The 18,513-nt window shown below is 17.1% G+C and overlaps 8 protein-coding genes across 8 annotated transcripts; 6 read left to right on the plus strand and 2 right to left on the minus strand.

Moving 5' to 3' along the window:
• Positions 1-303: 303 nt before the first annotated feature.
• Positions 304-2,522, plus strand: SR12 (serpentine receptor, putative; the record flags this gene model as incomplete). The annotated part of the gene is made up of 7 exons (XM_028675435.1): positions 304-973; positions 1,075-1,488; positions 1,598-1,639; positions 1,834-1,918; positions 2,061-2,120; positions 2,287-2,336; positions 2,452-2,522. The coding sequence occupies 7 exons, from the start codon at positions 304-306 to the stop codon at positions 2,520-2,522; spliced, it is 1,392 nt and encodes a 463-aa protein (XP_028532024.1).
• A 320-nt stretch (positions 2,523-2,842) lies between these two features.
• Positions 2,843-3,920, plus strand: PRELSG_0517400 (conserved Plasmodium protein, unknown function; the record flags this gene model as incomplete). Its single annotated transcript, XM_028675436.1, has 4 exons — positions 2,843-3,011; positions 3,112-3,234; positions 3,376-3,581; positions 3,672-3,920. The coding sequence occupies 4 exons, from the start codon at positions 2,843-2,845 to the stop codon at positions 3,918-3,920; spliced, it is 747 nt and encodes a 248-aa protein (XP_028532025.1).
• Positions 3,921-4,985: 1,065 nt separating this feature from the next.
• PRELSG_0517500 (conserved Plasmodium protein, unknown function) lies at positions 4,986-6,101 on the plus strand (the record flags this gene model as incomplete). Its single annotated transcript, XM_028675437.1, has 1 exon — positions 4,986-6,101. The coding sequence occupies one exon, from the start codon at positions 4,986-4,988 to the stop codon at positions 6,099-6,101; it is 1,116 nt and encodes a 371-aa protein (XP_028532026.1).
• A 662-nt stretch (positions 6,102-6,763) lies between these two features.
• Positions 6,764-7,448, minus strand: PRELSG_0517600 (AP-4 complex subunit sigma, putative; the record flags this gene model as incomplete). Its single annotated transcript, XM_028675438.1, has 2 exons — positions 6,764-7,022; positions 7,267-7,448. The coding sequence occupies 2 exons, from the start codon at positions 7,446-7,448 to the stop codon at positions 6,764-6,766; spliced, it is 441 nt and encodes a 146-aa protein (XP_028532027.1).
• Positions 7,449-7,730: 282 nt separating this feature from the next.
• PRELSG_0517700 (BSD-domain protein, putative) lies at positions 7,731-8,296 on the plus strand (the record flags this gene model as incomplete). The annotated part of the gene is made up of 2 exons (XM_028675439.1): positions 7,731-7,785; positions 7,947-8,296. The coding sequence occupies 2 exons, from the start codon at positions 7,731-7,733 to the stop codon at positions 8,294-8,296; spliced, it is 405 nt and encodes a 134-aa protein (XP_028532028.1).
• Positions 8,297-9,240: 944 nt separating this feature from the next.
• Positions 9,241-10,497, minus strand: PRELSG_0517800 (conserved Plasmodium protein, unknown function; the record flags this gene model as incomplete). Its single annotated transcript, XM_028675440.1, has 1 exon — positions 9,241-10,497. The coding sequence occupies one exon, from the start codon at positions 10,495-10,497 to the stop codon at positions 9,241-9,243; it is 1,257 nt and encodes a 418-aa protein (XP_028532029.1).
• A 2,104-nt stretch (positions 10,498-12,601) lies between these two features.
• Positions 12,602-13,123, plus strand: AARP (asparagine-rich protein, putative; the record flags this gene model as incomplete). Its single annotated transcript, XM_028675441.1, has 1 exon — positions 12,602-13,123. One exon carries the CDS (start codon positions 12,602-12,604, stop codon positions 13,121-13,123), a length of 522 nt encoding a protein of 173 aa, XP_028532030.1.
• Positions 13,124-15,643: 2,520 nt separating this feature from the next.
• On the plus strand, positions 15,644-17,345 carry GAPM2 (glideosome associated protein with multiple membrane spans 2, putative; the record flags this gene model as incomplete). The annotated part of the gene is made up of 2 exons (XM_028675442.1): positions 15,644-16,328; positions 16,912-17,345. The coding sequence occupies 2 exons, from the start codon at positions 15,644-15,646 to the stop codon at positions 17,343-17,345; spliced, it is 1,119 nt and encodes a 372-aa protein (XP_028532031.1).
• Between the last annotated feature and the right edge of the window lie 1,168 nt (positions 17,346-18,513).

Genomic DNA, 18,513 nt, shown 5'->3' on the forward strand with positions numbered 1-18,513 from the left:
AAAAACAGTAATTTCTTCTCTTTATTATTCTGTATAGTTATATACATAAATAAAAAAGTACTATAAAAAAAAAAAAAAAATTACGATTATAATTGACAAAATATTTAATATTAAATGTATATATATATTTTTGTATTACACATTTATTAATTTTTTTTTTATAATTTCTTTTTTTCCTATGAAAATAAAATCGACTATATAATTACTTTTATAAATGAACAAAAAAAAAAAAAAAAAAATTTTTAGGAAATTTGTATTTTTATTACTCTTTTTATCTATAATTCTTTTTTATTTTTTTATAACATGATTAGTAAAATATTTTACAAAAAAAGAATAATCTTCTTTTTGTTTCTTTTACTATTTTTGACAAATTTAGATGAGAAGTTTACATTAGAGGAAACTGAACAAATTAGGTTAGTAAGAGATGCTTCATACGTTATGCAATATAAAAATAATTTTTTTTTATCAGTACTGTTTTATGTTAAAAGAATTGAAATATGTTTATACAATTTCTTATTAAAAAGATTAAATCTGAATCATTTTTTTGTTTCATCTAAAGTTATATATGGATTATATGATGATGAAAATTACAGTAAATTTTCTAATTTTTGTTATTCTAAAGGTACATCAAATGGAACTTTAATACTGTCTAATTTATTTATACCTAATTCTAAACTTCTAATATTGAACAAAACAGATAATGAAATATATTATTATGGAAATAATAAAAAAGGAAAAAAATGCCAAGACCTGGAGAAAGAAGCTCTATTCATACATCCATTCAATGATGTTCCACCTGAATTTTTAACTTCGTCCTATTTTATATATGAAAAAGATATAGATCAAGAATTAACAGAAAAAAATTTAAATTTTATTCTACTTAATTGCGGAAATAAAATTAAAAATGCTTTTAAAATAGAATTCAGAAATAATATTAATTTTTTAAGAAATCATTTTTCATGTGAAGAACAAGGTATATAATGATAATTTTCTTATAAAATAAAATATTCATTAACTTTATTATATATATTTTTTTAATTTTATTACATTTTCATTATATATATTTTTATGTAGGTTTAATTGAAATATATATGTTATTAATGGTTATATTAATTGTCTTATCTTTAATATACTTTAGAAAAAGAGAAAAATTAACTGAAATAAATAGTTCATTAAAAGAATCTATCCATTGTGCTTCTCTTTTTTTCTTTTTTTCTAATTTATTTTATTTCGTCCATTTAATTTCTTATGCTTTCAATGGAACTGGATTTAGTATTCTAAAAGTGTTAAGCCAAATTTATGAATCTATATTTGATTGTTTTATTATTACAATAATATATTATATATTAAATAGAAACAATGATAGAAATAAAAAATTTGAAGAAACCTTTAGATTATCTTTTATATATTCATTATTAAAATTTATTTATATATTATTTGAAATACAAAATCACCAAGATTTAAATTTATATTCCACTTTACATTCTAGTAATAATATATATCAAAAAAAAAAAAAAAAATTTAGAATTATAAATACTTTTCCTTCTTTTATAGTAATAATTTATATAGGCACTTAATATATTTGTTTTTTTTATAGTTATAGCTTTTCCTTTCGTTGTCAATAGAATCATTATAGCAAGTAATATAAATAAATAATCTTTATTAAATATTAAAAAATAATAGTTTGTTTTTTATAGATATATATGTTTACATATATGTTCTAATTCTATTTTAATATTAGTAATTTTTTTTTTTTTATTATTACTATTTATAGTATTAATATTATGTTATATTTTATTTTATTCCTTATTTTTTTTTTTTTTTGGTTCTCAGTATTAATTTATAAAAGTGGAAATAAACTTTTAAAGGAAAAAACAAATATGAATGAAAATTTTTTTATACTTTTTGATACAATTTTGTTAGAATAAAAAAAAATAAAACATAAAACGAATAATTTAAGATTAAACTATATGATTGTTTCTTAAATAACTTTATTATATACCTTTTAAATAATAAATAAATAAATTAATAAATATATATATATATATTTTTTTTTATAGATATAATTTGTGGATATTATCAATACCTGTTCATTATTTTTTTATGAAAAATTTCTCAATGTAAAAAAAGATATATATATTTATTTAAAAAATGATTGAATGAATTCATTTAGGAAAAAATTATCTAAAAATATAATACTTAATAAATATTTAATAATGTATATTATTAATCTTTTTTCTTTGAATATACAAATATATCTTACTTTATATGAATTTTTTCTTGTAGGCATTTTACTCATTTATTTATCCATTTCATTAATCTTTTTATCCTAATTTGTAACAATTAAAATATATATATATTTAATATATTAATAAAAAATAAATAAAATTTATATGAATTTTAAATAAAAATGTATACAATAATATATATATATATATTTTTTTTTTTAAGATTTAGTATACAACTTATCACAAAAGAAATATGAAATTTTAGATTCAAAACATCCTTATTTAGACTTATAATAATTTTTTAAGTAAAAAAATATTAATTGTTAAAATTATATAGTTAAATTGAAGATATATATTTAGTTTATTATTTTATTTTTTTTTTTTGAAAATTTTAAATTAAAATATTATAGTTTTCATTTTTTTTTTTTTATTATTTTTATCCTTAAAATATTTTGTCCTCAAAACTTATTAAAATAAAATTTGCATGAAAACTTTCTTTTATTATTATTTTTTTTTTTTTTTTATTTGTCTTAGAATTTTATTATTTTAAAAAGTATAAAATTTTTTCAAAAAATAAATTTTTTATTAAGAAAGATTTTTTTTTCTTCTAAATTATGAATTATTTAAAAAAATATGAACATAAGGTTTTAAGTGATACATTAAGGTTTTTAGGTTTTACTTTTAAATGGGGAATTCACGAAAATGGTTATTGGCTTACTAATTTAAATTATTCATTTGATTATATTCTATCTAATTTAATTATAAAATACTTTAAGGAAAGAAGTAATAAAAATAAATATAATACCATTTTAATACTCCTACTTTTGTTTATATATTTTTAAATAACGACATCCTTAAATATTTTTGTTTTCATTTTTTTCAGATATAAATAGTGCTGTAGATATTGGTTGTGGGTATGGAGATTATGTAAATGAATTAAATTTTCATAAAATAAAATCAGTTGGTGTTGATGGAAACTTTAAACTTCTTAATTCCTTAAAAAATGGTAATTTTTTATTTATATATATTTTTTTTTTATTATTTTTTTTTTTTTTAAGAAAAAAAAGGATTTTTTTTCTATGTAACTTTTTTACTGTATATATGTATAGCATATAATTATTATTATTATTATTTTTTTTTTTAATAGAAAATTTATATATACTAGATGCTACAAATGAATATTTTGTATCAAACTTAATGAATGAAATTAATAATTCAATCAAAAAAGAAAATATAAAAAGAGGCGTACTATTAGAGAAAAATGGAATTATAAAAAAAGGAGGAAACAGCATAAGAAGTTTTTTTAAATTCGATTATGCTTTATGCTTAAATGTTGGAGAATATATACCAAAGGTTAAAAAATAATGATATATTTATCTTGAAAATACATAAATAAATAAAATATATCTATATATATTATTATTCATTAATTCTGTTTTATAGAAAAAAGAAGAAATATTTATAAAAAATTTAGACAGAATAAATAATAAAGGAATAATTTTATCATGGGATACTCCTAATAATTTTAATATAGGAACAATAAATGAAAAAAAAGAAGAGGAGATATTAGAAATATTTTTAAATAATTATAGTTATATATATGATGAAAAAAATAGTAGAATATTCAGGGATAATTGTAGTAATGATACGTATAAAAAATGTATATACATTTTCGAAAAAAAAAAAAATTAATATATTCTCTTTTTTTATATATGTATATAGATATTTTTCTTTATATATCGAAAAATTTTTATCTTTTGATATTTATAATATAAAAAAAACTTCACAAAGAAAAAGTATTCTTTTTTTCTTTTTTATATACATTATTTTTTAAAGTATAATATATTAGTAATAATCAGTTGTGTTTGCAATAATATAATTTGAATATAAAAATACATTGATATAAAAGTGATAGAAAATTTGAAGGATCCTTAATAAATTATATAATGTATCTAGTAAATATCTCAAAGAATTAAAAAAAATCGAAAAAATATAATATATTATTAAAAATATATAATAAAAATATACATAAAATACAAGCAATAATCGAGTCTAAAATATTTTAAAATTTTTAAAAAATATAAAGATTAATATTTTTTTTTGTTTATCAGAAATACATTTTTTATTTTTTATCTTTAGTGAAAATATATATATATATATATATATATATTATTTAATTTTTTGCTTGTATTTTAAAAAAAAATATACTACCACATTTATTTATATTTTAAAATTTTTTTATGATACTAATAATAAAAATAAATAAAATTTGATCTATAACTCTCTATTTTTATGCATAAATGTCATTTACAAATCAGTTCATTGTTTTATGACTATTTTTGTTTTCTTTTTATTAAAAAATCTCCTTTAAATAATAGAGATGTTAAAAAATTTATAAATTTTTTAAAATAAAATAGCAAAAATAGTATGAGATAAAAAAAAAAAGATAAAATAAAATAAAATAAAACAAGTTATAAATATATACAAACAACAATATGTAAAGAATATTTTTTTTAATGAATGTATTATTTTTCCTTTATTAGAAGAGTATCATTAAAATTGAATAAAAAAATTAAATTTTATCATGCATTAGTAAAAAAATGTTACAAAAGTAAAAATAATCCAAATACAATTTAACAGCTAAATTTTTTATAACTTTAAAAAAGTGAATAAAATTAAAAATTGTGATATCTTTTTAGTAGACTAACTAAATTAAATTATTTTAAATGAAAATAAAGCAAAGCAAAATAAGGTAAGATGAATAATAATAGAACAAATGAAAATAATATAGATGAAGGTAAAATACTTTCAAAAGAATTAAGAGCAAAAAGGTGTTTACGTAAAAATTATATAGATGATAAGATAGCAGTAAGAAATAAAATTAAAATTGACTTATTATATACAAACAATTTAAATAACAAAAAAAAAAGTAATACTATATTAAGAAATGGAAATAAAGAAATCAATAGTTGTAGGTATCTAGGAGAAAATAAAAATTTTGGAATAATTAAAAAAAATAATAAAAAATATATTAATGAAGAAAATAGTGGAAAAAAAGAAAGTAATAATAAAGAGAAAAATAAAAATATAAACAAAACAAAAAAAAAAAATTACAGTAGCAAAAATAATAATGAAGGAAAAGAAAATATTAAAAATAAAAATAATATAAATGTAGATAAAAAAAATAAAAATAGGAATAAGAAAAAACAAATTAATACAAATTCTAAAATAATTAATAATCAAAGGAAAATTATAAAAGATAACAATATTAGTTCTAGAAATAACATATTATCTTGCGAAAAAAACTTTTCTAACACTACTAAAAAATTAAAGAAAGAAGAAAAAGAGAAGAAAAAAGAAAAGGAGAAAAAAAAAAAAAAAATTTGTAAAAATATCGATAATAAAAAAAAAGTTTTTGTGAAGTTATCTGATAAAAAGAAAGAATTAAGTAAATATATAAAAAAAAAAAAAGAAGAAATAATTGAAATAGTAAATGACAAAGAATATACAATGCATAAAAATGAGAATAAAAATAAAAATAAAATTAAGGTAAATTATAAAAATGTTAAAAAAAATTTAAGTAAGCATAATATAAATAGTTGCAAAACTAAAAATCAAGAGAATAAAAACAAAAATCAAAAAGATATATTTAATACCTTTGAGATAAATGGAATAGAAATAAAGAATAATAAATACATTTGTAAATTTAAAGATAAATTAAATAAAACTCATAAATATTTCTTTCCAATATATAAATATGGAGATGAACAAATTGCAAAAAAGAAGGCTATTTTACTAAAGTTTCATATGTATTCTTGTTTATATTGCCAAAATGGAATACTATGTAATTTTGTAGAAAATTATGTATCATAAGAAAATTTTTATTTCTTTTCAAAAGCATATGTGATTGAATTTCCAGAAATTAGTTTCTCTTTCCTTGGTTGAATTCAAAAGTAACTTTTTTTTTTTTAGCAAATATATTTTTCCATATGAAAATTATAAATAATTTTTGTTTTAGCATATTTGTTTTTAATTATTCATTTGTATAAATATATAAGGATATCTCATTAAAATTTTTTTTTTTTTTTACATTATTTGAATTTTTTTTATTTGTATTATTGCATACAATTGATAAAATATAAAAGTAATACAAATATATATAGTAGTGTTTTTACATTATCTATGTTTCTGTTTATTTTATTTTAATTTATTTATTTTTTTAATAAAAACTAACCATTATTATAAATATATTATATCTATGTATATATATATTTTTTTACCTTAGATATAATATTTATTATTATTAATATTATTTAAACTTTAATTACAAATTCCTTATTATTTTTTTTATAATTCTAAAAAAATATAATAATTATGACTGTAATTCAAAAATATCATGATTCTTAATTAAAATTTTCTATTATTTTTATATAATTAATTTTTGAATAATTTTTTGTTTTTTTTTATAATATTAATTTATATTTTCATTTTATTCTTTTTATTTCCAGTTCTTTTCCCTATTTTAAAAATTAAAATCACATTTTCAATGAAAATTTATCCATTAAAAGAATAGGTCTTAGTACATTTGTTTTATTCATATCACAAATTTCTCCATTGCAAATAATTTCATCAATTATAAAATGAGTTTTATCTATATTGAACATAATATCTAATTCACATACATTCTCATAATATTTATCTAAAATTTCTATTATATTATGGATCATCTCAAGTATAGCAAACTCATTAACATCTTGATTTGTTACACCAACAATCAAATATAAACTAGCATATCTAATAGAAAACAAAAAAGAATTACATAGAATAAATAATATATATATATATATATATATATATATATATATATATATATATATGCATATAAAACATTTTATTTTTTTTAAGTAAATATTTTGATAATTTATAAAAATAATGAAATATGATGTTATAGTAATTTTTTTTTTTTTTATTAAAATAATTTTTTTAAAAAAAATGATAATGAAAAAGAAAAAAAAATTAGTATAAACAAAGATATAACCTTCTGTATATAATTTTATATTCTCTGTATTGCAAAAAAGAGCACTGATAATCAACTCTTGATAAACATTTTCTGATTAATTCTCCTTCCAATATTGTTTTTTCTTCAATACTTAAATTATTATAATATTGACTTAATCTTGTCTGTCCTTGCTTATTAACCATTAACAAAAATTCAATCATTTTTTCACTTTTCTTTTTCTCTTTTATATCATTTATTTAAAAAAAAAAAAAAAAGAATTTAAAAACAATTAAAAAAAATTAAAAAAAATTGTATATATAAATATATATTAAAAAAATAACATTAAATAATCATATATATTAAATGAAATATTTTTTTTTTGTAAATATGTGCATTAAAATTAACGATAATTTTTTTTTGAAAGTTATTTTTATATAATTTATATATAAAATTAAAAAAAAAAAAAAAGGTTGAGAGATTGTTTTAATTACAATTTTATTATAATGGGAAATAAGAATACAAAAAAATACGAATTATGTGAAATTCAGTACGAAAAAGGTTTTATAATTTTATAAAAAAAATATTAAAAAAAAATAAAAATATGAATATTTTTATATCAATGAAGATGTTCAATTTTATTTGATTTTAATATAAAAGAAAAAATTAATAATATAAATTATTTCATTTAAATATAATTCCAAATTTTTTACTTTTTGTAGAGTTTGAGTTAAAATTTCCTTGGAATGAAATTATTAAATGGGGAAGTATTGATTTAAATGTAGATGCAAATATTACAATAATTAAAAAAATAATTGAAGAAATAAAAGATATAACTATAGATGAAGAAAGTTTTTTTAATATAACAGAAGGAAAAAGTTTAGATGCATTTAACTTTGAAAATTCTTTTGTTGAATGGGCAACAGCATTATTAAAAGAAATTACTAATTTAAAAAAAGTAAGATACCAAATTGTTCCTAAGCTAATTAATGAAAATGAATTTTGGTTAAGATATTTTGCTACTATAAAAATGATAATTATAAAAAACTTGTTTGATACTATTCAAAATTGAAATTTAAAAAAAAAATTTTTTTGTTCATTACACAGGTGAGAATATTTTAAATATTAAAATTTTAAGATATTTTTATTTAAATAAAAAGGGAAAAATATATATATTTGCATATATTTATTATAAAACAAAAAAATTGTTTATAAATTAACAAAGAATATGTATTTAAAAAAAAAAAAAAAAAAATTATATTTAAATGTATCTTTTTAAATATATTTATTAAAATCAAACACCATTATCTCAGAATATACTTAAACAGCTAGAATAATTAAAATATCTTAAAAAAGTAAATATATAAAAATACTATTATGCTACAGTGGAAATTTATATATAAAAATATTTCCATAGATATTCTATACAAAAATTATTTCAAAAAAAAATATAGATAAAAATATATATACATTTAAAAATATTTAAAAAAAAAAAAAAAGACTGAATAAACAGTTTAAAAAAAATATGAATAAATATTTTATTAAAAATGGGCAAAATTAAAAATTAAATACATAAATTTTAATATATTTAGCTAAAATAAAAATAAAAATATATAAGCGTATACTTGTCTATTAAAAAAAATAGTATGTATTAAAAAAAAAAAAATTACAGAAATAATTATAATTACATTTTAATAAGCATCAATATTTCGTAACAAAAATTAAAATAAGCATAATTTTTGAATCAAAATTTTTTTCAAATATTACTTTTTATTTATTTATTTTTTATACTGTTACATTTAAAGTTAAATATTCTGAATTCATGAAAATAATTATTAAATATTTTAATAATTAGGAAAAAAGAATTATATCTAGAAACTTTTAATTACTAAAAAATTTTAAGTTCTTTTATATTTTTCTTTATTATTTTTTGTACTAACGGATATATATTTTTAAATTTTGACATAAAAATTAATTTAAATTGAAACATATATTTAGTATTAACTTCTTTAATTTTTATGATTCTAGCATGTCAATAGATCTCAATAACGATGTTATACTTCTTTCAGCATTTTGCAGAATTTTTTTTTTTGAAGTTAGTTCTTCAACAGCTTTGTTTACATTTTCGCTTTCTTTCTCATCTTCATCCATATTTCTTGGTGCTTTTCTTTCACTTTTTCTAGATTTCATAGGTCTTTTTTTTTCTTCTTCTAATTCCTCATCTCCATCTACATTTCTTGATGCTCTTCTTTCACTTTTTCTAGATCTTATAGGTTTACTTATTTCTTCTAATTCCTCATCTTCATCTTCATTTGTCCTTTTACGCTTTTGACCCCTTAAACCTTTTTCATCTTCCTCATCTTCTTTACTTGCCTTTCTGTTCTTTTTCTCTACTACTGCCTCATCAACGTCTTCTTCATCATCCTCTTCTAATCTAGAATATTTAATCTTTGATTCTTTCATATTATGATTCCTATTTCCTTTGTCACTCTCTTTATTTTCACGTCTTCTTTTTCTTAATTGTTTTCTATTTTGCAAAAGTTCTTCATCTTCTTCTATATCCTTCTTTCTCTTTTTTTCTTTATTTTTTCTTTTTCGAGACTTACGTTTTTTTTTTTTTTTTGCACCCTTTGATCTACGTCTTTTTTTTTTTCCTTTTTTTTTCTTATTCCTTTTTTTTTTATTTTTTTTTTTTTTACGCATTTTTGATTTTTTTTTTTTTGAAGGATTTCTTGATCCTTTATTCCTACGCCTTTTTGATAAAGATAATAATATACGGCTTTTAATTAATTGATTTTTTTTTAAAATTTCTTTTGCATATACACAGTCTTTAAATAAATTATTTTCAGACAGTGTTAATTGTAAATCAAAATTTTCTTTTCTTTTTACAAGGATATTATAAATTATAATCCTGAAAAAAAGGTTCCATATATATAATTTATTTTTTATTATATATATTTCTTTTTTTAAAATCACTAAAATTTTGTTATCCTTTATAAAATCTAGTGCACCATCTCTATAATTCGTTAAATATGACTTAAGTTTCTTTCTGTTTCCATTTATTTTTCTAACTACTTTAATTCTAGGAATTTGATCATTTTTTTCATCCAAATAATATATATTATTTAAATAATACTTAAAAATGTAAAAATCCTTTGTTGTCTGTTTATGAAAATTTAAAATTATAATTAAATTAATAAAAAATACAATAAGGTACTTTTTCTTTAATAAATTTTTTATAAATATAAAATTATTCGCATTTATTTTTAACATTTTTAATTTTACTACTCAAATTTTTTTTTTCATTTTACAAATTTTTAAAACAAATTTTGGAACATTTAAAAAAATTACATTTCTAGTTAAAAGAACAAATATTTTACAATAAATCTAGAATTAATTTAAAAAACAACTAAAAAAAAAAAAAAATAGCATTGTATTGAAAGTAAAATATACATTGCAATATAATTTATACTTTTTTTTTTTTAGATTTATTCAAAATTTTTTATTCGGTGTTGTAATAAATATGGAAATATTTTATTTTTATTTTTTTTTTTTTCTTCACATTTTAAATGTAAAAAAAAAAAAATAAAATAAAATAATATTAAATATTTAAAAGAAAAAAAAAAAAAATGTGAAATAAATATAAAAATTATGATAATTTAAAAAAAAAGAATAAATAAAATAACTTTTTTTTTTTTTTAATTTAAACACACAGATATAAAAAAATGAATGTATAAAAAATATTTAACTACATAAAAATATAAAATGAATTTTTTTAAATATTTAAATTATTAAAAAATTATTTAGTATGATAAAAAAAAATTTTATGAAAAGAAATAAATTTAAAAGGGACATAACAAATAATTGTCTTTAAAAAGATAATAAACAAAACTTTTAGACGAAATACATGTATTTTGCAACCGAAAATGCGTCATATCTTTTTATTATATTAAAAAAAAAATTGAACATGAATGAATATTTTTTAAAGTTATATTCTTTTAATATTTTTTTATAAATAAAAAAATGTGATGATTTTATAAAAAACGTTTCATTTTTTTTTTTTTTTCAAAGAATTATAAAAACTGTTTAATAAGAATTTTAAAGAAAAATTAATTTTCTAGATTAAATTATATTCTTTCTTTTTACCCAGTTAAAAAAAAGGATATTATTAAAAAAGTAATAATACAAAAGAAAAAACATAACGTTATAATAAAAACAAAAAGTGAAATATTCACTAAAATAGGAACATTTTTTATAATTTTCTAATTTTTATTAAATATTTCCAAAATTTTAGGACAACATTAATATTATCTTAATTTTTTCCAAATTTCTTAATAATCTTAACAAGAATAAAAAATAAAATATCTATTATTCGTGATAAAAATTAAAATATTTATTTTTTATCACTGTTCATTGCAAGAATAGTGTTTTAATTATTTAATTATATTATAAAACACTGAAATTATTACTTTATCTAATGTCAGTTTGTTATAATTATTCCTATTATTACATTTAATGCACATATGTCCCATTAAAAATAACTATGCTTTGATATTTTATTTCTACATTTTCATAATTTTAATAATTTATATTTTTTATTTTATTCTTATATTATTTTAAACTTTTGATATATGTCTTATTTTGTTCACTTAAATAAAAAAGTATCATTCATTTTTTTAATATTCATTAGATGGTAGAATAAAATTGTATTATTATCTCGATCATTTATGGAAAAACTAATATATAATTTTAAAAGAATAAATAATATAAAATGAAAAAATGTAAAAAAATTATTAAATTATTTTAATACATTACGATAAAAGTTTTTTTTGTTTCGTTTTATTTTTATTTTCTACTTATAACTAATATTAATAAGTTATTTACTTCTACTTTTTTTTTGTATTAACACATGAGAGATATTATTAAAATGCATAAACCATATAATTAAAATATTCATAAAATTTATTAAGATTATTCTCATAAAATAAGTCAGTAATATATTCAATGTAACTGCGTTATGGTGCTTTTTGTTCTTTCTAATGGACAAAGATACTAAAATAAAATATAATATAATAAATTATATTTCATTAAATTAAATAAATTAAAAAAAAAAAATGGGAAAAAAAATTTAACTCTATATCTCGAGTATGATTTTATAACTTTTTTTTTTTTTTGGTGAATATATTAGTTACACGTAGTAAAATCAATGTTGATTCAAATAACCAAATATATGAGATGATAATAAATAGAAACAATAAAAAAATAATATAGAAGAAAATAATAAAAATTAAAGAATATTATGTATATATAAATAAAAGTAATGAATTTAATTATTGCATTCCATGAAATGTTATGTTTAGTTATGAAGTTATAGGAAATGAGTGTAAATCAAATTATTGGTGTATTTATAATTTTTGTATATTATATTAACAGTAAACAGATTTTGAGAAAGAGAAAACTACATAACTCATATTTATTACATAATATAGATAAAAAAATAAGTAATTACAATTTAAATTATTCAGATAATATTGAATCAAATAATAAAATGAAAAAATTTACATATAGAACTTCGAAAGGAGAAAACAATAATATTTTTTCATTGGAGAATACAAATAATGGTTCGTTTATTCTCTTGCGTTCCAAATTAAAAGAGATGGAATCGGATGATGATAGCGATGATGACGACGATGACGACGATGACGACGAAGATGATGATGATGGCAAAGAAAGGAGTAATAATAATAATAATAATAATAATAATTATCCAATTCCATACACAGCTCTCCCCCCACCCCCTCCACCAGTTCCCCCTCCTCCCCCTCCACCTCAACCAGTAACAGCTTCAACTCTTCTTGGAAATATGGTTACAGCTGGTTTAAAACTTGTAGGTATTTAGTAAAGTACTTTATGAAATTTTTTAATGTTCAAAAATTTTTTTTTAAAAATATTTTTAATACTTTTACAAAATATATTTTTGAAAAAACTTTATTTAAATTCGTAGTAATTGTTCTATTTATAAAAAAATTAAAGAGAATTCAGTGAATTTGAATATTTTTTTTTTTTTTAAGAATATGTTTCTTTCTTTTAAACAATAAAGACAGGAATTTTTTTAAAACATAGATATTATCATGGAATTTTTTTCTATAAAATTCTTTATTTTATTTAATTTTTTTTTTTTTATATGTTTATCTAAATTTAGAAATATAGAATCCAGATTTTTAAATTAAAAAAAAATTAGTATGAAGTAGAATTTATCTTATATACATTTTTTTTATAAGGTTACTAATAAATGTGCATCTATGGAATATTTTAAGAAAAAAAATATTTAGCTCATGAAATTTTTGAATGGAAGAAAAGCAAGAAATTATTAGAGTAAAGATTCCATTAAATATCTCATTATTATATCAATTAATATATTATGTAATTCAATTAAACAAAATGAATTATAGAGATCTTCATTATGCCAAAAGTTCTTATTTTCTTTCATACATTCCCTTAGTTTATTATATGTAAATTATACTAAACATAAGATAGATTTACCAATATATTTATATATTTTTAACTAATAATTTTAAATTTATAAGAAGATAAATAAATATCTTTAAAAAATAAAAATGTTAAAAGGGAATTACTATTTTAATCTCCTTGTTAAGATGAATAAAAAGAGTAAATTAAAACGAGAAATAAAATTAACAATATTATAACAAAAAAAAAAAAAAAAAAAAAAATACAAATTATAATTAGATACATTCCATATTCTTTTATATTTTTATTTTTAATGAAAAAATAATAAATATTATTAATATATATTACTCATGTTCCCTATTGTCTAAGTATCATTAAAAATTCCTAATATAACCTTAAATTTGTTAAAAGAATATTTAAATAAAAAGTTAGGTTATCTTACAATGTGCAACGTATAACAAATAAATATATTTTGTTTAGCTAAAGTTTTAATTTTATAATTCTACAAAAACAAAAAAACTTTTGGAATCACATATACTTTTATTTTGCTTTTTTTCTTATAAAAATGCACACGCAAATTATATTAGAAACAAAAATTTTTTTTACTTATAAATAAAATGTGTGTGCACAAAATTTAGTTTGTGGTGAAATGATGCATATAAAAGTGCATGAACATTTTAGCTTTTTTTAGAATATAAAATAATTAAGGTATTTTTTTATTAACATGTTACTAGCACATTATTAATATACACACAAAACAATGCGCTTGAATTCAGTACACGGAAATTATTATATATATATATATGAATACATACATTTTTTATATTTAAGTATTTATAACTTGTTTCTCAAATTAGTAAAAACAATACAATAGATTCCATTGAAATTTTTCATTTAAAAAACTTAAAATTTAAAATTAAATATTTTATTATATAAAAATATTAAAAAAATAAAAAAAATATTATTTGCCACAATTTTTTTTAAGGGGGAAAAAAAGATATAATTATATACATATACGCATATTTATTTTATGTTATATGTGTATATATATATTCTAGTAAATTTATTTTATAATTCTTTGTTAAAATTTTTGTTGCACCAAAGTACATACATATAATTTTTAATTTTAAAAAAAAAAGATATAATGGAAATATTTATATACACTGAAAAAAAAAGATTTCTATTATATTCACTTCTAAAACATACCCATAATTTTCATTAAATTTTACGCGAAAAAAGTTATAATATTTTTAGTTGTGTAAAAGGAAAAATTACACAAAATAAATGTGTCCTTTTTTTTCTCATGATGGTATTTTAAAGTAATGTTATTAATTTTTTTTTCTTTTTTTGTTACAATTTCCTTTTTTAAAAGAAAAACTTTCATAAAAAAATAATTAAAAATAAGAGGTCCGTTTTAATATATGCATTACACCTTTTTAAAAAAAAGAAAAGGGGGAAAGAAGATATTAATGTACTATAAAAAAATATGAAAGAAAAAAAATGTTTCTTATAATACAAAGAAAGTTATAAAAATATAACTCAAAGATATTGCATATATATTATTTTTTTACAGTTTATTTCATTTGTTTTTTTTCATATTCTTATATATTTTTTGTAATTTTTTTTTTTTTTTTATATATACGTTTGATTTTATTTTAAGTTTTAATTCATTGTTTTAATTAGAAATTTTCAAGAATATTTATTTTTTTTATTTTTCACTAAATAATTAATTATAGCATTATAGAATAATGTAAATAATGCTTATATGAAAGATAAAATTACAGGAAAATATTTACTTTAAATATATATATATATATATATATATACACATATATGCTAGTGAAAAGTTAAAAAAAAAAAAAAAAAGAAATTTCTATACAAATAAAAGTTTTAATAAATTTAGAAAAAAAGGATTTAATAAAAGTATATAAAACCATAATATAAAATAAAAATGTATACATACGGTGTAGAAGGGGATGATGGATATTTACAGCAAGCACAATATCCATCACCTTATGAAAATCAATATCAGCAAGATGAAGAGTCTCCAAGTCCTAGAGGGGAAAGTCATACTCCATTTATAGGATATTTTAGTTCTCACTTACTTCGAACAGGATTTTTTTTACAATGTGTATCTTTAATATTAATGTTTATATTTTATTGGGCATTTGGTGGAACTGGCATTTTTGTATTTGATTTATATGCAGGACCAGAATGTGTTAAAGTATCAAGTGCATTTCATTTGACTATATCAATCCTAATGGCAATATATCTACTAGGTACATTGTATATAGCAATGTTTCAAGTTTTTGTAGCAGATAATAGTAAATGGTGCAGAGGATTTAGAGCAGGATCTAAACTATTATCAGCAGCTGTGACATTAGATCTTTTGTCTTCAATATTAAGATTGGTTCAGTATTTGTATGCATACTTTTATATGAATATGAGATGGTGGGCAAGATATCAACAAACAAAATCTGATTGGACCTTATTACATTTTGGTAGTATAGTACATAGTTTTGCCTTGTTTATTTATGGTGCAGCTTTTTTTTATATGGAGGCATATCATGACGAGGGTACTTATGAAGAACTTGCTTGGTCAAATTTAACTTTATTCAAATTAGCAGGATTGGCAGGTATATTATAAATATATTTAGAACATACGATAATATATAATAACATATGACAATTTATAATATATTATAATAATACATAATTATATAAAGTAATATAAATACAAGGAAATATAAATGTATATAATGCAATTAATTGTTATAATAATATATTAACTAAAAATACAATTTACTAATTGCAAAATAGATAGATGTTATAATTCAATAAGAGAATAAATATTTTGTCATAAAATTCCTTATAGTATATGACTATTAATTATATATATATATATATATTATTTTAGTGATTGAATAAAAAATATTTAATTAATGTAGTAACGAATACCTAAATGATAATAATAATGACAATAACAATAATTTAAGTTTTATTATTAATAATGCTAAAAGTTTATTACTAAAGTTTTTATTTTTGTTAGATATAAATAAAAAAAAAAAACTTCATATTTTACACTATAATATAAATATTTATATAAAAGTATTATATGATAATATAGTATATTATTTAAAGTATTCACGTAAATGTAATAAATATGAAGAATATTTTTTCATATATATTTATCATTAAAATTTTTGTCTCTTTTTTTAGAGTTGTTAATGGTATTTTCTGGTTTTGGAGCTTTTTTCTCTATATTGTTATTGGGTGCAATAATATGTGCAACAATTTGGGCTTTTTCTTTTGAGCCTCTATTAGAAAAATGGTCTCCAGAATTACACAGCAGGGATATAAATGCAGATGTATTACCGGAAATAAAAAATGATGATGACCAAGGTGGATATAACGAAGAAAGTGCTTATGCACCTTATAATGTAAACCCAGAGAATATGGAATATGGAGAAGAAATGGTTCAGCAAAATATGAATGAAAATTATGTTGAAGGTAATGCGTATGACCCCAATATGTATGGTCAGAATGATGGAATACCAACTACATATGATTATTCACAAATAGAAGGACAAATACAACAAAATGCTGAAATGGGAGTGTCTGAGAATAATTACCCAAAAAATGGGCAATATTGAAGCCTTAAAACAAATAAATACTTAAAAAAAATAAAATATAAATACATTAAATAAAGTAAATATAGTAAATATGAAAATTTTAATAAAATATATATAATAAAAGAATTATAATAAATAAAATATTTTTAACATAATACATTTTGATAAAACCAAATTATAACAATTGTTTTTTATTTATATGAATATTAATAGCATAATTTTATTTATTTATTTTTTTTTTTTTTTTATTTTTTTATTTATTTATTTATTTATTTTTTTTTTTTTTTTTTTATTATCATTATTATTATTACATTAAGTACAATTAAAATTTATAGAATAAATATTATAAAAATTACATTTTATTTTTATTGCATTCATGCTTATAATGAAAACTTTTATTTTTTATAATCCTTATATATATACACATGAATATATTTTTTTTTTATAATATTTTGTTATTATCACAATTTAACTATATATATATTTATATATACTTAGTAAATATTGTTTATTGATATAAGAAATAGTATACTTATATGTATATATCTACATGTGTATAAATATATATATGTACATACATATAAAATAACAATATAGTTTTATTTTGTTTTCATAAGAATAAATATTCTTCTGTATTTAAATGCTGTGGCAATTTTATTTGTTTAAATTTTTTCAGATATTATAATTATCACATTGAATGTTTTAATAATAAAAATATATATTGTCTTTATAAAGAATACATGGAAATACATTAAAAAGCATTTATACTTAATATTTTTTATAAGAATGTAAAAGTAATTAAAGAAAATAAAAAAAAATCAGAGGAGTAATATTACCAAAGATAGAATAATAAAGAACATAGAAAAATTAATTTAAGAATAAAAAACTAAATTATTAAAATAAGCCCATGAAAAAAATTTGCGAACGATTAAAATTCTTAAAAAAATATGCCATTAGAAAAAAATGAAGTTCTAAATAAAAAAGGTTACTACATATGCATATAGACACCTTAAATTTTAAAAAAAAATTACCTTTTTATACTATATTTTTTAAATTTACAATAATTTTCATGTAATATCATAATTAAATCAGTAATATATACAATAAAATTAATTGATATTTAATAAATTCAATTATATAAAAAAATAATGGTTATTAAATTATAAAATACTCCTTTAATTTTTGACAT

Source organism: Plasmodium relictum (genome assembly GCF_900005765.1).
Source record: "Plasmodium relictum strain SGS1 genome assembly, chromosome: 5".
NCBI classification, from domain to species: domain Eukaryota; phylum Apicomplexa; class Aconoidasida; order Haemosporida; family Plasmodiidae; genus Plasmodium; species Plasmodium relictum.